The sequence below is a fragment of the Psammomys obesus genome, unplaced genomic scaffold (genome assembly GCF_907164565.1).
Source record: "Psammomys obesus unplaced genomic scaffold, mPsaObe1.curated_primary_1811, whole genome shotgun sequence".
Taxonomy (NCBI): domain Eukaryota; kingdom Metazoa; phylum Chordata; class Mammalia; order Rodentia; family Muridae; genus Psammomys; species Psammomys obesus.
The window spans coordinates 114,418-138,907 of NW_026596051.1; the positions used below are offsets into that span (position 1 = coordinate 114,418).

At 48.5% G+C, this 24,490-nt stretch overlaps 1 protein-coding gene across 1 annotated transcript in view; it reads right to left on the bottom strand.

The window, feature by feature from the left end:
* The window catches only part of Spred2 (sprouty related EVH1 domain containing 2), a 94,575-nt gene extending 70,925 nt beyond the window's left edge, over positions 1-23,650 (bottom strand). The window contains exon 1 of the mRNA XM_055624146.1: positions 22,895-23,650. Within this exon, the coding sequence (XP_055480121.1) occupies positions 22,895-22,920 (26 nt within the window). The 5' untranslated portion in view covers positions 22,921-23,650. The remainder of the gene's footprint in view (positions 1-22,894) is intronic.
* Between the last annotated feature and the right edge of the window lie 840 nt (positions 23,651-24,490).

Here is a 24,490-nt window from a genome sequence, read left to right on the forward strand (position 1 = left end):
GGGGGGGGGGGGGGGGGGGGGGGGCTAGTCTGCAAAAATGGATGCAGGGACCAGAGTGAGGTGTTGTCCCGGGGCTGTGGCCACAGCTCATGTGAGAGGCTTTAGCAACTTGGCCAAGGGAGCCAGTGGCTAACCTGGGGTGTGCTGGATGATTACACATGGACAGGTGAAGCAGGGAAGATGAAGCCCAGAGGGGTGGCACAGTGCCTAGTATGTCCAAGGCCCTGGATTCAATCCCCAGCATGGCGACTGGGGGGGTGGGGGGGGAGAATCAAAGATCGCAGAGATTTTGGACAGTAAAGAATGGTGGTGCCACCGGCCAAGACTGGAAGAGAGGTGGAGCACAGTAGGCGCTTGTCACACACAGCCACTTACAGAAACCAATAGTCCTGGGAAAAGGCCAGACTGAAGAAATCAGCCTGAAGCTCAGCAGCACACAATCAGTGAAGTCAGAGGGCTGGATGCTCCCCACCCAGGTCAGCCTATATAGAGAGGGAGAAAGGGACAGGCTAAGCCCTAGGGGTGCAGCGTTCCAGTCCTTATAGAGTTAAAGCTGTAGTAAGACAGAAAAAACTGTCAGCCTTCATAAAATTGCACTGCCTTGACATTAACTAGAGTCCCACTCTATATTGTCACCTAAATTAGATACATGAAATTCTGTAAACTATCTGTATCCAAAGAAACCCCCTGGTGATTCAGAAATTAGCAAAACCCAATAGGCATGCAAACACACAAGAGGGCTTTCCTTCCACAGCATCACGCAAGCTCAGCTTTGCTGTGTTACTGCAGGGCTTAGCCCGGCACGGCAGCACACACAAGGTCAAGGCAGCTTAGTAAGATCTGCAAAACACAAAATAAAACAAAGCTGACACACGGTAATACACAACAGTAATCCTAGGACTGCAGAGGTGGAGGCAACAGGAAGATTCTTAGTTTGAGCCTAGCTTCGGTTACAGAACTTGATCCAGTATCCAAAAAAGGATGAAGGGAAGTTGGGTAGGCAACAGTGAGCACTTTTAGAAGTAAATTGAGAAGTAGAAAAGAATCCTCCCACACCTGGAGCATCTCTCACTCTAAGAACTTCAGTATGATCTCCCGTGTGCAATACTGAACCTCATAACGTTTGACTCACACCCAAATGTCAAAATGCACCCCCAGAGCCAAGTATAGAGCTCCAGGCTGCCCTGAGTCCAAGCTTTAGGAAGTCCCTGCAGAAAAGCATGGCGGTCCCACAGTAACCATAGGCAAACTGAGCAACCCTCCTCAGGAGACAACTATTTCCAGAAAGGATTCAGTTCAGAAGAAGCAAGGCGCTAGATTCCTTGAGAACACCAAGTAAAACCTCAAAACACTGATCTGCTAGTAGAAGACAACAAGGCCCTGCCTGGGGTGGCTTCCCAGCACCCCTCCACGAGCAAATACTCACACAAGTGATAGCTAATATCCATGGAATGTTCATGCCAAGACTGTTCCCTTTGATCTAATCTGTTTTATTTTTGACCTGGGGATCCAACCCAGGACTCTAGCACATGTGAAGTACAGCATTTAATTGTTTTCAGAAGTGTGCAGGCAAGCCAACCATGTTATGTTAAAATTTGTGGAACCGCATTATGTTAAAATCAAATACACTCAGAAGGCGAAATATATTAATTTTATTATTGGGGCTGGAGAGATAGCTCAACAATTAAGAACAAGTACTGCTCTAGCAGAGGACCTGAGCTTGGTTCTCAGTGACTATTCTCTAACTCCAGCTCCAGAAGGTCTGACGCCCACTTCTGGATTCCACTGGCACCTGAACTCTTGCGTACATATACCACACAAACATATCCACAATGAAAATTAAACAAAAATGAAATGCATGGTAACCAGACATACATACAACTTATGCTATTTATCTATGACCAAACTGAGTTGTTTTTAAAGTTTCTTAACTCTCCGTAATGCACTTCTTGAGTTCTCTTAAGGACCATGTATAACTTAAGACGACGTTTATTCATATTGTGCCTCGTTCATTCATGTACCCATTCATTCAGCAGGCACTTCCTGGGCCCCAGGCACACAACACAGCAATAACTAACAGCGGCAGATCCGTGGCCCTCCATCAGTGTCTAGTGTCTGGAGTCCATGGATCGTGTCTGGAGTCCATGGATCCTGCAGTTAGGAACACAAGATCACCTAACACACATGCACACTGAGGAAGAAAGCTGATACCCAGGCAGTCACAGCAACGTCCTTCAAATAGCAGGTAATGGGGCCAGTGGCAAGGCACCATCCTGCTTTCCCTCTGGGATCTTTACTGTGATAGGAGTACTCTGAGCTAAAATTCCCGCTTAACACTGCTTCCTTTTCCCTCTCAGACCCTTGCTACACACAGATGCAAAGTAACTGTGTGCCCGAATGAGCAGGATGGAAACGCCCCCAAGGGTCCAGTACACACACCTGAACTTAATGGATTCCACACCCCCAGAAGATTAATCAGCGCCATGGGGCTCTGGGAACACAAAGGCTATTTTGTGGGAGTGCTGCAGCCACGCACCCTCCTTTTCTGTGATTACACCTCATTGTATAACAATGTTCAGACATTTGGTCTGAGCAAGCACAGTAATCACACTTCTCACTTTGAGCTAATTTAAGCACGAGTGCTCACGCTGCTCCATCTTCCACCTCCCACCAGGAGCACTAGCACCTGAGGAGGCCGGGGCTTCTGCAAAATGACTGTCCCTTTTGTGTCAGGTGCCCTTGGTAATTCAGAGGCCCCCCTGCAAGCTCGGCAGTCATGAGCGATGAAGTGAAATGTTAAAGAAAGAAAAAGGGAAAAAAAAATCAGGGCTCGAGATTTGGGTCAGAGGTCAAGAGAACTTCCATGCTCTTTCAGAGGACCCAAGTTCAGTTCCCAGCATCCGCATCACAACAGTTTTAACTTCAGTTCCAGTTTTAACACCAGTGCCCTCTTCTGGCTCCTGAGGTAGCAGGCCATACACGTTATACAAACATATGCAAGCAAAACAAGCATGCACATAAAAACAAATAAATCTTAGAAAAACTAGCGATCGAGCAATCGGCACCATTTCTGCCCCTGCAACCAACAACCTCATTTTGCTAGATATGAGCCCACTTTGCCCCTGTCAGGCTGAGGCACAATAGTTTTATCTCCAAGACTGCAAAAGGCTCTTAGAAAGGCAGGGACAATAACCCATTAGAACCCTTGAGTTCACCTGACATTTTATATTTGGGTAGGTGCGGGGGGTGGCAAAGGGTAGGGCCAGTGACAGGTACTTTCCTTCTGGTTGGCAGCTCATTCCCCTTTGCAGCCCATAGGGACAGGTCACGGTTAATACCAAGCTTTTCTTCTATTACAGGCGGCTCACATGTGCCACCTGAATGGCCCAATGAAGAGAAGGGAACCATTTCCTCAAGAGGCAGGATGCCCCAGTCCTGAAAGCTTGGGAACTGGGCAGGGCCACCCAGCTTCTGGTCCCATAGCTTGATGCTACATGGGGCAGAGGAAAAAATCTAAGCATTTTCTCCTTTGCCCTAGGCTCAGTGACTTGTCAGTTCCTTGTTGTTTTGGAGATGAGTCTCACGTAGCTCAGGTTGGCCTCAGATTTGTTATACAGGAGGCTCCCCTTGAACTCCTCCTGACTGGTATTTTTAGTCTATGCCACCACACCTGGCTCTCAGTAACTTCTTTTTTTCTGGTTTGGTTTGTCAAGACAGAGTTTCTCTGTGTAGCCCTGGCTGTCCTGGACTCGCTTTGTAGACCAGGCTGCCCTCGAACTCACAGAGATCCACCTGTCTCTGCCTCCCTGTGTGCTGGGATTACAGGCATGCGCCGGGCTTATTAAAGCCACTCTTGGCTGAGCCAGTGCACAGCAAACATCACACATCCACTTGCTTTGCAAACCTAAACTTTGGTCTCTAGTGGCTTAAATCAAAAGACTAATCACAACCAAGTGTTGGGGCTCACACCTGTACGTTTAGAACCTGGCAGACTGAGGCAGGAAGATAGCTTCAATTTCAAGGCCAGCCTAAGCTGCAGCCTAAGACCCTGTCCTAAAAAGGAAAGGGGTTCACAAAACCCCACCCCTAGATGTTTAACAGTTGCTGGGAAAAGGAGAGACATTTTCCTGAGTAATGTAGCTCTCTTAAGGTGCCTGCTCTTCTGTAAGTAACCCTACGTTAAATGGACTAGTTTAGGCTGGGGGGGGGGGGCTGTGCACACCTAATCCCAGCACTCAAGAGGCAGAAGCAGATCTCTGAGTTCCAGCTAGGGCCACATAACAATACCTTGTCTCAAACAAACAAACCAACAAACCATATTTATTCTCACTGGATGAGTATGCTCGGACACTACCTATCCCTGCCCCACCTCCTGTGCAAAGGGCACAGGAGGGCAAGCAAAAAGACAACCTCCCTTGAGCTGGGCCCCGAGATCAGTGCTTCCTTGGGCTCTCAGAGAAGTCTCCATCCTGACAGAATAGGACGTTCTAGAGACTTTAACTTCCTGGGACAAACAGCAATGTAGGGAAAGCTGGGAGGAAACAACTAAAGGAGGCAGAAAAAAGGAATGTCAAAATGATCATAAGGGGCTGGGAAGATGGCTTAGAGGGTGACAGAGTGTGCTACATGATTGCTAAGAACCAAAGCTCCGGCTCCCAGCACTCACACTGGGCAGGGCCACATGCACACCTGTGAGGATCGGAGGCAGGAGTTGCAGGAGGACCATGGGGGCTTATCAGCCACAAGCATCAAGTTCAGTGACGGCCTGTGTCCAGCAGAATGAGAAAGGCCATCCAATGTTCTTATCAGTCCATACTGTCTTCAGTTCTCTTGCCCTGGAGAACGTTTCTTTCCTGGAGTCCCGTCGGCACCCTGTGCTGGTCATGAATCCTTAGCAGATAGGCCAGGCTCGGTGGCTCACACCTGTAACCCCAACACCTTGGAGGCTGAGGCAGGATTATGTCAAACAGCAGAAGGCCAATACAGAGCCCGGTGGGTGCGGCTCCTACTCATCATCCTCGCACTTCAAGGTCATCCTTAGCCAAGTTCAGAGACAGAGGCTAGTCTGGGCCAGCTGAGATCCTGCCTCAAGCACGGGTCCGTGAAACAGAAGCACCTATAGGTACCCACTCTCTCCACGTAGGGTTCTCAGCTGTCATCTAGATGCGGGAGGGGGTCCCTGGACAGGCCTAAGGTTGTTTGCTTCATATGACGGCACTGCAGGGTGAGGGGAGACCCGCCTGTCAGTCTCGTGGCTTAGTTCTTAAGTTTTAAGCTTTCCTGTTATTACCATCAACTGCTGCCCTTTTCTAATTGTTCATTTTCCATGTACCAGGCACATTCTTTCATTGAATCCTGCAGTCATAATCCTTTGAGGATTCAGGAGAAGCTTTGAAAGCAGCTAGCTGCAAGGCAGCCTGGCTCTCCTTCCCTACCACACAGTGGGGGTGGAGTTAGGGAAAATGCCTGACGTGGAGTGGCTTCAGTTATGTCCATCACAGTCTTCTAAGTGGCCCTCCCACGTGATGATGGCAAGTGGCACCTCTGCCTCTGTGCTTCCATGGGCCACCCATGCATGGGTTAGGACAACTGCCATGAAGCTCGGAAAACCTCGCTGCCACAGAGGACAAAAGTGACGAGTGGAATGTTGGCTCAACTGCTCATTTCCGTGCCGTAATTGGCATCCATCTTAGTGTTAATTGGCTTGGTGTTAAGTACCTTTCATACAAACCTGGGGAAGCTGACCTTTGGAGCGGCTGGTGACTCGGTGGGTAAATACGTCTTTATGGACTTCATAAAATGCAGTCTGTGTAAACACACACTCAAGAACTGTTAAGAGCACTGGGTGGCTGCAGTGTGGCACAAAGGTGGCCTTTAAGACTGCCGAGTGCTCGGTGGTTAGAGACTTAAGAAAATGAACACCGGGATAGAGTTTTCGTTTAGGACACAGGTCTCAAACTGGCCTCGTGGCAAAGGAATCACCAGGGGAAATGACATCAAAAATGAAGTTCAGGGCTGGGGACACAGCTTAGGTGGTACTATTCCTCATCAAGGATGAAGCCTGGGGCTCCATCGGCACCACAAAGAAGTACACACGGTGTGTGTGCTGGGGATCCAGAAACAGGAGGAATCCACGGCTAGCCTTGCCTACACAGCAAGTCTAAGGCTAAACTGGGCTACATGAGGCCCCACCACCATCCATATTCCAGCATACACCTGTAATCCCAGTACTCAGAAGCAGAAGTACAAGGACTGAGTTTAAAGCCCATCCTGGACCACACAGTGCGTATAAGGCTAGCCCAGGCTACCCATGGAACTCTTGTCTCAAAAAACAGGAGAAGGAATGCTGGGTGATGACAGCACCCACCTTTAATCCCAGCACTTAAGAGGCAGAGGCAGGGGCATCTCTGAGTTCAAAGCCAGGCCCAGTCTACAGGATGAGTCCCAGAGCAACACAGAGACACCCCATGTTGGGAAAACAAAACAAAAACGAGAGGGAGAAAGAAAGAGAAAAGGGGAGAGGGGAGAAGAAGAATGAGAAGGCCACTCAGGATGACCTTGTCAGGGTGCTGTACAACAGAAAGTGACAGCTTGGTGAACTTCGGAGGCCCATAACTACCAGATGCATGCCTCTGGGCATTTCTGGTCAATTTCATCTACCTCCAACTGTCTCAAGGGAGATAGGAGTGGAGGTGGGGAGGGCAGGCAGAAAAGAGGGACACCAGGAACTGGGCCAGAACGAACTGAGAGCTAGAAACCTGTGAACAAGGATGCAAATGGGAGCCTAGCCTCTGAAGAACGCAGTGAACTCAGGATTGCAGCCTCCACCCTCTCCACACAGACCAGCTGGCCTCCAGCCTGGCCTTGAACTCCTCCTCCTCATCCTCTTTCAGAGAAGGTCGCCTCCTTCTGAGCCCAGGGATTACAGGTATAAGCCAACCATGACTAGCTAAAATTCCATTTCTTGGAACAGAAGCATTCTACAGTTCCAATCAAGCTGTTGGTTGACACTGTCCTACTTAAACGTCTCTCTCCACATGTCAAAGTCCTTGCCACACAAGGTGACAGCCTGAGTTCCACCTCTGGGGGCCAGGCAAAGAGCTGGATGCCACGGCACAGGTTCTTACGAGATGGGAGGTGGAGACAGGGGAATCCTCTGCAAACGCTAGAGCTAGCTATGTGAGTCCTTGCAGAAAGCAAAAAAGAGAGGGGCAGGGTGGGGGCTAAAGAGAAGAGGAGGAGAGAAAAGGGAAGGATCCAGGCAGGCTGGCCAGCAAGACACAGTGGCACGGGTCTGTAATCCTAGCACCCAGGAAGCTTAAGCAGGAAAAAATGCCTTTTAGGTCAGCCTGGGATACACAGTGAGAGCCTGTTTTTAAAAAACAAAAAAACAGTAAGGATGTTTTAGGACCAACAGAGCAATGCCTCCTTCTTTCCCTTTGCTGTAACAATGTACACTGGCACAAAGTCGCCATGCCTGAGCTACCACCCAAGCCAGCCTGGCATCCACTGACCCTCACCCTGGAGGCCAGCATATCGGATACTCCTCCCTGCTGCCTATGACCACACAGCCTTGGCAGTACAACTAACTGGCATAGAGGGTTTGGGCTGGGAAGCAAGAGAAAACTGTAGCTAGCCAAAGAAACTGTCCTTACTTAACACAGAAGCAAGATCCTGGGAACTTTTATTTCAACTGTCTGTCTGAGGGCTCATCTTTCTTTCTCTTAGAATGGCCATCTGGAGGCCCCTTGACTCGACTCCCAAACTTCCTGTGCCCCACCCCCACTAAGCCACAGGCGACACACACAGGAAGAGCATTGGGAAGCTGGCTCATCTATCTCACCCTTGCACAGCATGTGGCCAAGGCTAGCAATCTGTTCATGTTGATGGTTCAACATCTACGTGGGCCACATGGATCTGAACGGATGTTGTCTCTTCCTGTCTCCTGAAGCTCTGACATCTCACAGCTAACGAAGGTCACAAACGTTTAATATAAAACCCCAGATGGGACAGGACCAAGACCTGATATTATCTCCCTGACACAGCTCAAACCGCACCATGGCTGCATGACCTTAAACTACCTTGCCATGCTACAATTTACGTGTTGAAGAAGGGACCTAAGCTCATCATTTGCCAGCATCTTCTCTAGTTCTACAACGTTGTGGTGGGTGGCAAATGCTTTCCCCTACTGAGAAAAGGCGATGCACCCGGCACGTCTCTAATAGTGAGTGGAGTGAGATAAGGAGCAGCAACACGAAAATTAACAGAGCAGAAACCCGCACAGGGGCTGAGGAGGAAGCCTGACCTTCAAAGCAAGTTGCTTTACTCTTCTGAGCAGCACACCTGCCCTGAGTACTTTGTGACAAACACACCAATGACCTCTCATAAGTTCACCTTTCTGCATCTACACCCTAAGTGCTTAACTTAAAGTCCCATCAGGAGTGTCAGACACTGTGACATGTGGCCTCCCTGGCCCCCGCCTAGCCTACACCACCCTCTAACTAGATTACCAATTTACCACTTCTTCTGTTTCTTCAAAAGTCTTAGAACCAAAGTCCCACGAAGCAGCCTCCAAAGTTAGGATCAGCGAACCCAACTGCTTTTCTCTAGCCTCACCAAGCATGAACTTGCAGGTGGCCTGTCCTGCTTGTGGAAAAAGCCTATGGACAACAGCAGGCCCCTCCCCAGCTTGTCTGATCCACCCCTCCCTGCAAACCCTTCCATGAGGCTGCCAAAACTCACCTCAAAAGTTTGCTTTGACTAGTATAATCATAAAAAAAAAAACCCAATTCTTTATTTTCATTTAAGAGAAAAAAACTAGAAGAATCAGAGTTTTCTTTCTTTTTTTCAAACAAGGTCTCATTATGTAGCTTTAGGTGGTCTAGAACTCACTCTATAGACCACGCTGGCCTTGAACTCAGAGATCCATCTGCCTCTGCCTCCCTAATGCTAGAATTAAGGCACCTGCATGAGCATGGTGCTTACTTTTGTTTTGTGTGAGACAGGATCTCTATTATGTAGCTCTGGATGTTGGAGAACTCGCTATGTACATCAGACTGGCCTCGAACTCATGATCCTCCTGTCTCTCCCTCCTGTACTTAGATATTGGCGATACACATTTTTGTTTGTTTATGAACAAGGGCTCAAACCCAGGGCTCTCTGCATCCTAGACAAGTGCTCTACCACTGAGCTATACTCCCAGCCAAAAAAACTTTATCTTTTTTTAAAGACATATTTCTGTGTGTGTCCCTGCAAGTGTTCATATGTACTGTATGCTTGTGTGAGCCCAAGAAGACCAGAAGAAGGGATTAGAGCCCCTGGAACTAGAGTTACAGGCATATATGGAATTAAGTGGGTATCAACACCCGATCCTGGGTTCTCTGAAAGAACAGTGAGCACTCTTTAACTGCTGAGCTGCCTCTATAGTCCCTAGTTTTGTGTGACGTTACACGGTTTCTTTATAACATCTCCCTCTAGAAGAGTACTGCAAAGTTATTTTCTAAGGACATGTACCAGCATGCCAAGACCACACTGCTGTTAGTGGCAAAGAAGATGGGGGAATCTACATGTCCGGAATCCCAGAACTCACTACACACATCTCCTCTGCTCTTAAAAATCCATTCAGGCTTTCACAGTTGGGGCAGCCTCTCCTCCGTTTTAAGACGGAAGGGCACCGCACAGAAAAGGCATCTTGTTTAGTGACTGAAGGGGTGGGGAGATGGACGGCGCTGAAAGAGTCAAGATTCATTCCTAATACCGCCTGCTTTCATCAGGTGACCAGGTACTGCCTCACTGTCAACACTGCATCACCTGGGCTGGACCTCTAGAAGAGCTTCCCTCTTCCCTCAGACAGCTGGCTGCTAACTGTCTAACTACACGGACTATGATGAAGAAACCCAAAGACACCCCACCCCCACCTGGAGGGACTACAGCTGTATCATCCTAATGACTCTTGAGCTGAGAAAACTATAAGATAAATAGTACCATCACCACATCAGCAGTATCTAATGAGGCCGTGTCATATTACAGTGAGAACACTGTTGTGTGCTCATACATGTGGGTAACACTGCAGAGTCAGTCCACAAGCTACCCTTGATTACAGAAGGGACCCCAGCTACTTGCTGTGAGCCAGTGGGCAATTAGTCAATTCAAGACTTGCAGATTAAGGCTGGCCAGTTGGTTCTCTGCGTAAAGGCTCATGGCCTAAGTATGACTGCTGGGACTCACATGGTCAAACAAGAGGTCACTGTGGTATGCACATTCCCACACTAAAGAAAAAAAAAAAAAAAACAAAAAAAAAACAGAAAACAATTAGAAAGATCCACAGGAACTGGAGAGATCAGTTATCAGCAAGCACTGTTCTAGCAGTTAACCTGGGGTCCTCTCCCAGCACCCAAGTCAGGTGGTTCAAAACTCCAGGGGATATGATGCCCTCTTCTGGCCTCCTCAGGAACCCGCACTCACATGCACATACCCACATACACGTACATACATAGTTTAAAGAAATACACACGTGGCTTTAAAGAATAGTTCCTGGGAACGGCCCTTAGGCCCTACTCACAATGCTCTGAAAGAAAAACATGGTAGACAATGCACAGGGTCCCACATAGCAGAATGGCAGGCTTGCATATTTTTAGTCCTTCTTTGGGGGGAAACAAAGAATGTCTCACTTATTTTAGCCTTGTGGTCTATTCTTAGATCTCCAGCAGCCAGAGCCAACTATAGCCCTTCCTATTTCAATTCATATTCCAGTCTCTTCCCATTTCTCACCAGGAATTACCTCAAAAGAGTAAGAACTGATAAGTGATGGAAATTTACATTTTACCCCTATTCAGATTTAGGTAAATGGCTTAATGTGCATGCTAATATTCTATCATTATCCCAATTAGGGAAACTACTATGTTAAGGTGTTTAATCAGGAGAATTAGGGAGAACTGCAGGCACCTAAAATTAAACTCTAATAGTCTTGACAGTCACCCCATTTAAAGACTTGGCTATAAGCAACTCTCACTTAACATTTCTGTGTAGGCACACACGGATTCCTGATAAGACCTAAAAGCAATTCATTTCCTAACAAGATTGCTGTCTAAAAGAATAAACTAAAGGGGCCACAATCTAAATACAATCAGAGCCCCAAGCAGTCACATGCCAGGAGCTTTAAACACTGCAGTCTTGACCCAAGGAACAACAATGCTCTTCCATCAGAAACAACAAGCGGGCTTCCTCCTTCTCTGACCTTCTCTGTTTAATTATTTCCTGTGATTTCTTCTAGGGCTGAGCGTGCATGCCTCCCAGGGCAAGCAGGCTTTCCGTACTCGACTGATTTCTCTAGAAGACGCTGAGTGCCAGCTGCCTGTTGAGATATCACACTTGGGGACTTCACATACCTAAGTGACAGATTTCTTAGGGTTCCTGTTATGCACAAACAACTTTTGGGGGAGGGTTGTTTTTTGGAAGGGGGAAGGGGCTGTTTTGTTGTTGCTACTGTTGTTTTGGGGTTTTTTGTTTTGTTTTGTTTTTTGAGACTGGGTTTCTTTGTGTAGGCCTGGCTGTCCTAAAACTCACTGTGCAGATCAGGCTGGCTTTGAACTCAAGAAATCCTCCTGCCCCTGCCTCTCGGGTGCTGGGATTGAAAGTGTGTGTCACCACACTAATGAAAATTTTTTTTTTTTAATGTCAGAAGAAAACACAAAGTTTTCCTCGACTCATTCCTATCTAAAGTCAAAAAGGAAATTCTGCCAGAAATGGGAAAAGATGCTTTTGGTATTATCTCTAGGGGTATAAAGCACAGCTTTGTCCAATAAGCTTCAACAAATGAATACCAAGTATATTTCATCACGTCATAGGTCTGGACCCATATACGTAAAATAAAAACTTAAAACTCTTTCTGAAAACACACATCATCTCAGGCTCGACTGAGTCAGGATCCCATCTCTATACAAGTCCAGTCCAAGAGTCCTTTTGAAAGCCACTATTCCTAATCAGCTGGTCGAGGTGAAGTGTGTCCTGTTGGCTCCTTTGTTCATAAAGGCTTTCCGTCTGGGATAAGGCAGGCAGCTTTCTCTCTTTCCACTAAGTACTCACACTGCCTACACTGCAGGCAGAGGAAGCCACCTTAATGGCGAGGACAGCTCCCCCACGATAGCTCACTGGAAGGGCGCCTGTCCAGCCTAAATGAGGTCACGGGGTCAATTCAGAATGAGGAAGGAAGGACTGGCAGAGATGTCACCTAGCATTAAAATGCTTACAAGACTGTGCTCAGCTGGGCGGTGGTGACCTTTGATCCCAGCAACAGGAAGGGAGATACAGGTGGATCTCTGAGATCCAAGAAGGAGATCAGACAGCCTGATCTACAGAGTAAATTCCAGGACAGCAGGGCTACACACACAGAGAAACCCAGTCTCAAACAAGAAAAACAAAAACAAGATTCTGAGTTCTAATTTCATTTCCTTAACAGTGTATTATTAAGTAAATGCAAGTCAATATATTTACAATGTTTTACATAAGAACATAAGGTCCTGTGAGGTTATAATACACAATGATCTTCTTTAGAGGTGGAATCTAAAGTCACAAAGTAAGAAATCCTGGATCTGGTGAAACCGCTCCATAATTAGGAGCACTCAGTGCTAGTGAAGAGGATCTGAGTTCAGTTCTCAGTACCCACATGGTGGCTCACAGCCAGCTGTAGCTCCAATTCCAGGAGATCTGACACCCTCTTCCAACTTTCTCAAGCACCAGGCACTCCTGGGTTACATACACAAATGTAGGCAAAATACTCACAATAAGCTGTGGCGTCCCACGCCTTTCATCACAGCGCTCAGGAGGCAGAGACAGGCAGATCTCTGAGTGGAGTCCTGCCTGGTCTACAAAGAGAGTTCCAGGACACCCAAGGCTACACAGAGAGACCCTGTGTCAAAAACCAAAACTTAACAACAACCAAAGTCCTGCTGGGCCTAGTAGATCATACGATACCTATAATCCTAGTGCTCAGGGTGCTAAGGCAGGATGAGTTGGAGGCCAGCCTACGCTACAGAATGAGACTTTATTGAAAACAAAACAGATAAATCCTGCCGTAATCAAACAAGATAAAATCTTTAAATTTATTATTAGCATTATTGTCTTGTGTGCGCTTTGCTTAGAGATTAAAGCTAGAGTAGCCTCACTGGGCGGTGGTGGCTCAGGCCTTTAATCCCAGCCTCAGGAGGCAGAGACAAGCTGATCTAAGTTTGAAGCCTGTCTGGTCTACACATCAAGTTCCAAGACAGCCTACACAGAAAAACCCTGTCTCAAAAACAAACAAACAAACAAAAAACAACCAAAGTAAAACAAAACAACTAGAGTAGCCTTGCTTATGCTGGGCAAACATTCTACTAGTGAGAATCCTTCAGGCAAGATGTTAGCTTTTCAAAATTTTCTCTTCACCTACAGCACAGGGATGTTGGAGGGTCAGAAAACTATGCACACACACTGATGTACAGCACGCCTTAGACTCCATTCAAGGGGCTTGCTAGTCAGGCTTGCCCAATGACGGCATCATTCAGATCCTAAAAAAATACTCAGCCTACACAAGCTACACAAGCCGGAAGCCCAACCAGGGGTTAGCAGGTGAGAAAAGGGAAAACAACTGTAGCAATCAAGACAACTGTTCTCATACCCTTAAGGCACCAGAAGGCGTCTAACCTTAGAATGTAAGTTCCCCAAGGGCAGGGACTGCCTGAGTCACAGCTCTGACAAGCCCATGATTACCGGCAGATGTCTCTGTATTCAACAACAGGCGGCAGCTGAATTGGTCGGCACTCATCCTCCGGCTGCACCCTGTCTTGCTTATTTCATGCAATACAGTAATTCGGGAATGGTTTTGCAACCAGGGCCCAGGAACACGCATCAAAACATAAATCTACCACACACAGTAACACCTCTTCTCTAGTGCCCCCTAACTTCCCCCGGAACAGACAAACACACAAACAAATATGTAAGAAAGGGAAGCAAGGCCCTTAAAACTGGTGAATAAACAGAAAAGCCCTGCTCTGAAACCTGCCACACAGGGCCTGAGGAAAAACTGACTAGACTAAATCTTTAAGCAACGGTAACTATACTGACACTGCTTACAAGTATAACTCCAAAAGGTCTGTGATATGAACCAAACTATTGAAATGTCTGCTAAATTAAACTCGCCCAGCTCTACCTTGTTTCCTTGGTTGGAAATACAAAATAGAATACCAACACGGCATGCAAGCAGACACAACACATCCTAAGGCATGGTCATCAGGGGAACCCTGAGCCTCACTCATCAATCCCATGCCTACTGACTTAGAACCAATTTGAAAGCCGTTGGTAGTAGAATTTTTAGACTGTACAGACAAGAAGAACAGAGACTGCCAAGGGTGACAACAGGAAGGGAGAAATCTGACAATAAAAGAGTAAGCTATAAAAAAAATCTGAATCTCCACAAGCAGCCTGACACATCCTTCTAATCCAACACAGGGAAGGCTGATGCAGGAGGATTACCACAAGCTTTAAGCCAGACCAGGCCAGTCAGGTACATAACAAAACTCTGTCTCAAAAAACAAAACAAAACAAAAACCAAGAGACTGACAGTCGGTCATTACATTTAAAAAAAAAAAAAAAAAAAGGAAAAACAATGTTTTATTCTAGAAGATTCTAGCAGGACATCAGGGAAGCGAAGAAAACAGTAGAACCTGACTTTCAGGCTCAAGCTCTCCTTTCACAAGTTCCTCCACTTTACAGTGAGAAAAGGCAGCAGATACTTGAAATTGTAAATTCCAAAAAGACAAGACACCTTGTCACACAAGAAGCAGGTGTGACGGGGTCCAGTGAATTCCTAACATTAGATGTCGGCTGAAAGCTTTATGATGGCTTCTACACTCCCTACTAAGAGCCCAGTCTGGAGCAGTCTAACACAGCAAACTTCTGTAGGCCACCCAGAGCTCCTGAGTCAGAAGGGGAAAGAAGTAAAATCTGTCCAAAGCCATATTTATTCCACACCATCACGGCAGCCTCCCTCTTGGTCTTGACGGTCCTGAAAATAAATATTCCTAAACTACAGGTAGTGGTTCATGTCTGTAATTCTCATTCTAGCACATGGGAAGCTGAGAGAAGAGGATGATACTGTGAGGTTTGTCCAAGATACAGTGAGTTCTAGGCCAGTGTGGGCTACATCCGGAGTAAGAACCTGTCTTAAAAAACAAATGGGGACCAGAAGTGATGACATACTCCTTTAATCCCAGCACCCAGGAGGCAGAGGCAGTAATCTCAGTGAGTTCAAGGTCAGCCCAATCTACACAGTTCCAGGTGAGCCAGGGCTACAGAGTGAAATCTTGTCTCAAAAAAAAACAAAACAAAAAGACAAGCAAAAATGGGATTGTGATCTAGCTAGGAGGATAGAGGCCGTAGCATGCACAAGGCCCTGAGTTTGATTCCCAGAACTGGGTTGTGTGGTAATTCAATGTCATACTTGACTACATGGTGAATTCCAGGCCAGATTAAGCTACATGAGACCTGTGCCAAAAAGAAAAACTGATCATCATTAAATGTTTATGCAGCTGAATGATTTTTTTAAATGGAAAAAAAAATCCATTAACTTCTATCAGTATGTTTGCAGAAAACCTACCGATATGCACTGTCAGGCCATGAATGTAAAAGTCATTAAATTCTTCAGACACCATCGGCAAACTTTCCCTATGTACCCTGTGTCCCAATGGGACACAAATATAAGCCCAGCCAGGATTTTTTGAGCCATCAGGGCTAGAGGTGAGAACCAAGGCTATGTAACTGCAGAAAGAAATAAGAGGAATAAATCATGAAAACAGAAAGAAAAGGATGTCATTACCTGATGAATAAGGGAAAGACAACTGACATTTAGCCTGGCACATTTTTATGCATTTATGAATGGATCCGTGGGGAATATAACTATGAACAAAACAACCAGGCCTGAAAAGAATTACTATTGCATACACGGAGGGGAAGAGCCACAGCCATGCATTTCAGAAGCTTCCTGTGTCTGCTCTAAGCTCTTCAACCAAAAGTACTTAATATGGATGGGTGTGGTGGCCTTTAATCCTAGCACTTGGGAGGCAGAGGCAGGTGGATGGTGGATAGTTGAGTTCGAGGCCAGCCTGATCTACAAGGTGAGTCCAGTCCAGCCAGGGCTACACAGAGAAACCCTGTCACAAAATATCAAAACCTTAAAAGTACTTAATACAGCCAAGTGTGGTGGCACACGCCTTTAACCACAGCACAGAGACAATCAGATCCCTGTGAACTCAGGCCAGCATGTTCTACCTAGTGCTGTAGGCTAGCCAGGGCTGCATAGTGGGACTCCATCTCAAAATACACAACAAAAAAATCAAAGTACTAAATGTTAGGATAAAGTCAAGCTTATTTCTTCACTTCTACCCACTAAGCACAAATAAAGAAACCTTGTTTTCAGTCAGCGACCTTGACTTAGCATCTGTAAGCATGACTTTGATAGTCACATGTACAAAAGAATACATAAATGTGTTTTTAATGAAGATCACCTAGGAAAGGGACTTGAAGTGGGAAGAGGGCGGCACACACCTTTAACCCCAGCACTCGGGAGGCAGGAGCAGGCAGATCTTCTGGGAGTTTGAGGACAGCCTTGGGTCTATAGTGAGTTCCAGGCCAGCCAGAGCTAAAACTGGGAAACTTTGTTTCAGAAAACAAAGACAAGAAAACAAAACACTAAAAACAAAACACAAACACAGGTCTTTCCATGACCTGTCAGGCCATTTAAGTATGTGCCTCCTCAGGGCAAGCGGGTAGAAAACACACCAGTTCACACCCACACTCCTCAGGTAAACCCTAACGGAATGCAGGGGGTCAGTCTCAAGCACACACACAACGAAAGTTAACATCTGCACCCAGCTCTGAATGTAGTTCCATGACACCATATGGGTTTCCTCAGAGCACAGTGACCTGTTCAGGGACACGCTTAGAAATATCCCAGGAAGGCGGGCAGTGGTGGGGCACACTTGTAATCCCACCCTTGGGGAGGCAGAGGCAGGCTGACCTCAGTGAGCTAGCTCTCCGTTGGCCTGGTCTACAAAGCAAGTCCAGGACAGCCAGAGCTACACAGAGAAACACTGTCTCCAAAACAAAACAAAACAAAACAAAAACAAACAAACAAGAAAGAAAAAAAAGAAATATCCTAAGCCAAACAAGTATCACAGTTATAATTGATTGTTAACTGAACAAAGGACATCATATGTGTGTGCATGAAATTGTGAAAGAATACATTAAAAGCTCTGCCACACAGGACATCCATGAAGAACGTGAAAGTGCCCCAATCACCGATGTATTATTTTTAAGGTCTTAAAGTCAGTCTAATTCCCTTCAGAGAAAATGAGCCAAAACCAACAACCGCATGTATCAAAACTTCCTGCTCTGCCTCCATTAGCCCTCCTCCATTCTGAGGATCTGCTGTTAAGACTCTGTGCTTGTGTTCAGCCAGTAATGTCGGACCTATGCCAGTACTGGAGTTCATCAGCACAGCTGTCTCCAACATCAAGTGAGAAGACTCCCAGAACCCTGCAGCTACTGCAAATTGTTAATATTGTGATTTCCAAAGACTTCCCTGCAGGGGCAGAGACACAGACCCGTCTCACTACGCCAGAGATGTACTTCTAAAGCTGGAAAATGCACCGATCCAGTGACACAATGCAACAGTGCAGGCTCCTTGGGATACAGAGGCAGGAGGGCTGCTAAACAAGAGTTCAATGCCAGCTCGAGCAACACAGGGGTTAGGGGAAGACTAGGGCTTAGGGTGGGGTCATATTTGGGCCATGTACAGGTCAAGGGACAACTTCAAGTATAGATCCTTGCTTTCTACCTTGAAACAGTATTGATTTCTCTTTAGTTTTTATCTATATCATCCATATGTATGTATGTATACATGTATGTATGTATACCATGTGAATGCCTGGTGCTAACTGAAGCCAGAAAAGCTTATCAGATTCCCTGGTACCAGAATTAGAGTTAGTTGTGAGCTGCCATGTGGAAATTGAACCTGGGTTCTCCATTAAGAACAGCAAATGCTCTTAACCATAGAGCCACCTCTCCAGTCCCTGGGCCTTCTTCTTCATTTCCCACAAACTTCTGGCAAATCCCCTGTGTAGGTCTCCTACCTGTCAACAGGAGCCCTGAGATTCCCAATGAACACCATCCTGTCCAGTTTCATATGGGCTCTGGGGATTGATTCTAACTCAGGTCCTCCCCAAGCCTGAAACAGCATTTTGGAACAATCGTATCTATTACTTTTTTCAGTACACGTTTATAGAGCAAACACAATGTCCTCAATGGCACTGGGCCAATAGCAGAAAACTAAGCAGTAGAATCACTAAGCAAAAACCCTGAATCCAGAAAGCGTGATGCAGAATCTAGCCTGGGAGAAGCCCAGCTATGTGGTGAGAACTGCCTGGCACAACAGGAGGAGAAAGACCCCACTGGAGGTGGAGTAAGGGAAGAGGAGGACAACCTCCCAAAAGGATGGCTCAGAGCCTGCTGTAAGGATAAGTAGGACTCATCTATAGATGGGAAGTAAAACAGAGTCCCAGAATGAAGAGAAACTGTCGAAGTAATCTAACTCCCATGAGTTCAAAGCCTCAGCTACGTAGTAAATTCACGGGCTACATCCTGTCTGAAAACCCACAACAGCAGCAAGAGTAAGCAAGCTGTCTAGGCAAAAATAGTTGCAGGTTTTCCACACAACAGTAAAGCAGGTGAGCCTTCTTGCCATAGCCACAAAGATAATAGCATTCTCTAATGAACGGACCACGATTCCATCTTCACGTGTCCAACTCATATTTCCAACATCAACTTGTAAAGATTTCCAGCACAGGGACTCACTCCTGTGAGCTGTAAAGCCAGCCAGTGCTACACAGCAAAAACTGTCTCAAGATAGATAGACAGGTAGACAGTCAGACAGACAGATACAATCAAGTAATAAAAGATCTTGCTTACACAGAAAGAAGCACTGCTTTTTTAAATGTCAAGGGAAGCCGGGTTGTGGAAATAGGGAAGCAGGAAGTGGAGGATTAGGGCAAGCTCAAGGACAGTCCTATCTACACACACAGTAAGTCCCAGGTGAGCCAGGGCTACATAGAGAGACCCTGTCTCAAACAAACACTAATGCAGTCAGCTGGGCTTGGTGGTACACACTTATACATGACCTCCAATACTCACAAGGCAGAGACAGGAAGATTTCAAGTTCAAATCTGCCGGGACAACAGAGCGAGTTTAAGGCCAATCAGAACAACTTAGTAAGACTGTTTCAAAATTTAAGAATTTCTGAAAAATAATTAAAAAGAAAGAAAAGGCTGGTGCTGGAAAGATGGGTCTGTGATTAAGAGCATTCACCCTTCCTCCAGAGGACTGGAGTTTGGATCCCAGCATTCACATCATGCGGCTCACAACTGTCTTTAACTCCAAATCTAGGGGATCCAACGCTCTCTCTTAGACTTCACGAACGGTACATAAGTATCAGTACAAAAGCGGGCATGGTATTGTATAGCTGTGACCCCAGCTCTTAGAATGGAGAGACAGGAGAATCAGGGAGGCATTCAAAGTCAACCTTGGTTGCACATGGAGTCTAAGGCTAGCTTGAGCTCATGACACCTGTCTTAAGAAAACAAAAACTGGGGCCCCACTGGGGCCAGTGGATGGCTCAGCAGGTGAGGTACTTGCTAGACACACCTGACCACCTGGCTTGCTCCCCAGAATGCACGTGAAGGTGAAAGCAAAGAACCAACTCCACAAAGTTATCCCCTTACCTTCACAGGAGCAACATGGCTCACGTGGACACACACACACACACCATACACACTGTACATACACACAAATATTAAACTTTTAAAAAGACAAAATGTTCTATGGTTCAGCATTGTCTGTATTGAGTTTAATGCCCCACACTTGTTTCATCTTCATATAGGCCTAGTGCTCCAGTATACTCTGAACCCCCATCCATAATCTTGGTGAGAAATACAGAATTCTCATCCCCAAGTTTGTTAGACTTTCCTTTAATTTTATATGCTCCTCATACTTCACAGCAGTGTTCAAAGAATACCCATGGCAACGACAGACTGTCACCAATTTAGAACAATGAGGTACCAGCAGAGTGATTCACAGACATGGTAAATATGGCCAGGAGGCAGGGCTGCAGCTGCAGTGGAAAACACCACCCTCACCTAGCCCGCATAAGACCAGGTTCACTAAGGCTAGCCACCACTCTCTGCAGAGACTGGCTGTTGAGTGAATTCTCCACTTCTTCAGTGACTAAAGGCAAAGTACTTAAACTCTCCTCAGTTTCCCCAAATATAAATGGAGATCACATGGCAGTGGGTTTTACATATTTCATTGCTACAGTAGTCATATTGAATCACTCCAAAGGCCAGTATGAGGAAACAAATCTGTAATTCCTGCACTCAGGAAGCTAAGACAGGAGGATCTCTCTAGGTCAGAGTCCAGCCTGGCCTACCACAAAAGTTCCAAGCTATCCAATGGATTCATAGCAAGCCCTGTCTTAAAGACATGAACAAAAATGTAACTCCCAAAAAGCCACTTTCAACAGTGGTTCGGACACCAGGGCTTTCTAAACCTCCGAAACTAGAAGCCATCTACACTATCTACTGTCTCAATGAAATTTTTTTAACTTTTAGAGGGGTTTTACTCTTAGCCCAACCTGGCCTAGAACTGCACAGGTCAGCCTGGCCTCAAACTCATGACAATCCTCCTGCCTCGGTCTCCTGCTGCTGGGATAACAGGTGTGAGCCACCAACTCCAGCTTCAACATGGCTTCTGATTTCTCTCCCCAAGACTGGAATGGGGAGGTGCTCACTTAAAGCCGCCAGTGTCCCCAGCTGAAATCCTTTTGCTTGGGCCAGCACGTGAGGAAAGAGGCAAGGCTGGTGTGCTGCTTCAAAGGGGGGCATGCCAGACCTGCGCTCCTGCTGGAAGGAGCCAATGAGCCTAAGGCACAGTAAGCAAACTCTCAAGAATCCCCAACAGCACAGGTACTGGTCACTGCTCCTAAGTACAAGTACAAACAGGGACCCAGAAAAAGAACTACTTATTGGCCAAGTTCCAAAAGGGCAAGGCCTCGCTGATATTCCTTCCCCTCCATATTTCAGCATTAAAACTCCCGACTGCCCCCCCCCCCTTCATGATTTCAATGACAGGTACAGCAAGGCAAAATAAAATGTCTGAAACAGACCAACACAAGCTCCGGGACTTGTACAGCAGGTGGGACAGGTGTCTTGACAGTTTAGAGCAGCTTCCTTCCAACCGGCCTGACAATGGACGCCAAAGGATAAAGGGCCATTTAAAAAACAAATGAGGACTGGACTGCACCTCAGAAGTGGAGGGGCTTGCTTGTCTGGATGCACCAGGCCCTGGTTGGGAACTCCAGCACAGAAAACAAAGAAGAAAAAAAAAGTGAGGTTTCTTACAGTGCAGCACAGACAGCTTTCTGCCACCTGCTCCAAGAGCCCTTTAAGCCTCCCGATGGCCCAGTCCTGCCTCACTTCCCCTCTCCGCATTCCAGAGTGTCAGTGGTCACGGGTAGGGGGTCTCGACACACAAAAGCCAAAGACCCAGGGTTTGGGAGGCAGTCTCCAGCCATCCTCGCTCCACCGGCCCAGGTCTCCCTCCCCTCAGCGTGCTCGAGACTACTGACCCATTCGGGAGTCCAAGCGGGCGCCGCTGCTACCTTGGCTAATGGCAGCACTGAATGAAAGGAGCGGAGGCAGCCTCAGGATTTATGAATGTGCAGGGGAGGAGGGATATCATGTGACACTAAAGGAGAACGTCTTATTCACAAAAAAAAAAAAAAAAAAGTGGTGAGCGAGCGAGCACAGCCACTGAACCGCAGGGGCAGAGAGTGGGGACCACTCGGCCCCCAGGCAGAGTACCGCCAGGGAAGACCGGCGGCCCCGCCCCCGCGCCCCGCAGGGAGACGTCCCGAACCCGAGAGCGGAGACCCAGCCCTGAGCACGACTGCGGGGGTGGGGGGAGACGGGAGACAGCCGTTCCTCGGCCCGGAGACAGTGACAGGCCCGGGTCTCCCCGGGAGGCAGCGCACAGTATCTTCGACTATGCACCGAGAGCTTTGTTCCCCCTCGGCCCGCGGGCCGGGCACGCGCTTCCCTCACTTAACAGCCAGGAGCGCGCTTCCCCGCACGCTCTCTCCCGCCCCCGGAGCTGCCCGGACAGCGCGGGGCGCGTGTGCCGACCCACACGCGCGCGCACACGCTCGCGGGCCCCGGCACTCCGCGGGGCTGCTCCCGCGCTCCGGCGGCTGCGCGGACCTGGGGCGCGCGCGCGCACACGCGCACACACACACACACACACACACACACACACACTGACCCCGCGCCGAGCCCGACCGGCCCTCCTCTCCCCACCCCCAGCTCCTCCGGGTTTTTTATGAATGAAAATGTGGTATGCAAATGAGAGCGATTCAAGAAAACCGAAATGGCGGAGCCCGGGGCCCCAGAGGGCTCCGGAGAGGACGGTGGGGCGGGCGGCGGGGCTGGGAATCACCAAGTCACCAAGCACACAGACCCATCGGGTACTGGGATGCCCGGCGTGCAGGGCGGCAGAGCTTCCGCCCCAAGCGGGCCTCGGGACTGCCCCGAGGTCAACCGCGCGCCCTTGGCCCGGCCTCGACCTGGACTGGCGGACCCCTGGCGGTTCCTGCCGCCTCCCCCAGGCAAGCCCGAGAGCCGCGCGCAGCCCCGACAGCCCAGCCAGCGGCTGCACCCCGTGCCAAGTTCCCGACGAGTCCCCGCCTGCGTCCTTGGCGGGGGCCCCACGCCACCCCACCGGGCACCCTCATCCCACCCACCCAAGGCGGACTTACTCGTCCGGGTGTGTTTCTTCGGTCATCTTCTTGTTCACCTAGACGCCTGTCCCGCGCCGGGCAGCCTGGCTCCCTTCATCTTCCTGTGCGCTCGCCCCCCTTCCTCACATCTCCGACATCTCCTGATTTGGTGGTGGAGGTGGGGGGGGAGGCTAGAGATGAAGGGGGCGCCGAGGCAGGCGGGGAAACGGGGCGCCCCGAGCGCAGGGCGAGGTCTGGGAAGGGGCGCACGGAGCAGCGGACGCCGCTGGCCAGGCGGGCGCTGCCCCCCCAGGCTCCGAGCCGGTGCTAGGGGGAGATTTGGGAAGGGGACCCGGAGGGGGAGAGCAGCAGAAAAACAAGCACGCTCGAGGCGGCGGGCGGGCGGCCGGCTGCACTGGGGCCGGGCCGGGGTCGCCCCTGGGGACCGGGCCAATCAGGGTTCCGGGTAGTGCTCTGCGGCCGGGGGAGGTGCGCCTTGGAGGCGGTGCAGGGCGCCCCGTCCGAGCCCCATCTCGCCACTCCACCGATTTACTCCATATTGGATTCTCAGCGCCGCCAACAGGAGGAGGAAGTAGGGCGGAAGCGATGACGTCTTCCCAGCGGCTAGAGGTGGTGGAGTGCAAAAAGCTTCCTACTTGCAACTCCCCCAAAAGAGAGAGAGAGAACACACACACACACAAAACACTTTGTCCCGCCTACTGAGCGAGTCCCGCTTCTACTCCCCCCTCCCGCTAGCTTCCAGTCCAGGAGGAGCCGAGGAACGGCGTGGTTGGCGCTCCGTTTGTCCGGCTCCGAATCCCTTGTCTCCGGGGCTCCGGGTTTTAGGAAGCCCAAGAGGGAGGAGGCGGGAGCGGAGGACAAGAACACATCTGGCTCCCGTTTTGTCCCCTCCCTCCTCCCAAACCTTTGGATTAAAAAATCAAGGGGGAGGGGGGGCGGGGCGGAGATGGGGTGGAGTTTAGATGCAGCCTGAGAGGAGAGCTTGGAGAAACACTGCAGGGTGCTGGGTGGGGGCGGTGCAGGTGGCCTCTGCTGGCCTCAATATCCCAACTCTGATAGAAACCCAGCAAAGAGAGGGGTGGTTTGGACTTTGCTAGTGTCGTGCTTTTTTTTTTTTCTCCCCCCGACAGAGAACAAGTGTTTTGCTAGCATATTTTCCAAGGTGGCTTCAAACTTGTATAGCCAGGGCTCCCCTTGAACTTTTGATCCACCTGCCTCAGCCTTCCAAGTGATGGGATTACTGCTGTTCAACACCTTAGAGCGGGCTTTTTATAAAAGTCAGTTTGTACACAGAAACGAAAGGTACATCAGCCGAGAAACTTGGCATTGCAGGCAGAAATGAAGTAAAGTTATCCAATAGTCTCTCTTGTTGGTGAATAATGTGTCTTGCCTCCAGCTCTTTAAGTCCATAACTGGACTACAAATTACTGGCCCTTGGAAGAGAGAGGCCAGGGAACTCCTCATTACTCTACCCACATCCTGTCTTGTCTTCTTTTTTTAGAGTTGCGGGGCGGGAGGGGGCTGCATGCGTGTCTGCACCACCTGTGGTGCAGGGAGAGGAGGGAAGAGGGTATTGGATCCCCTGGAACTGGAGTTGTAGCTGGTTGTTAGCCT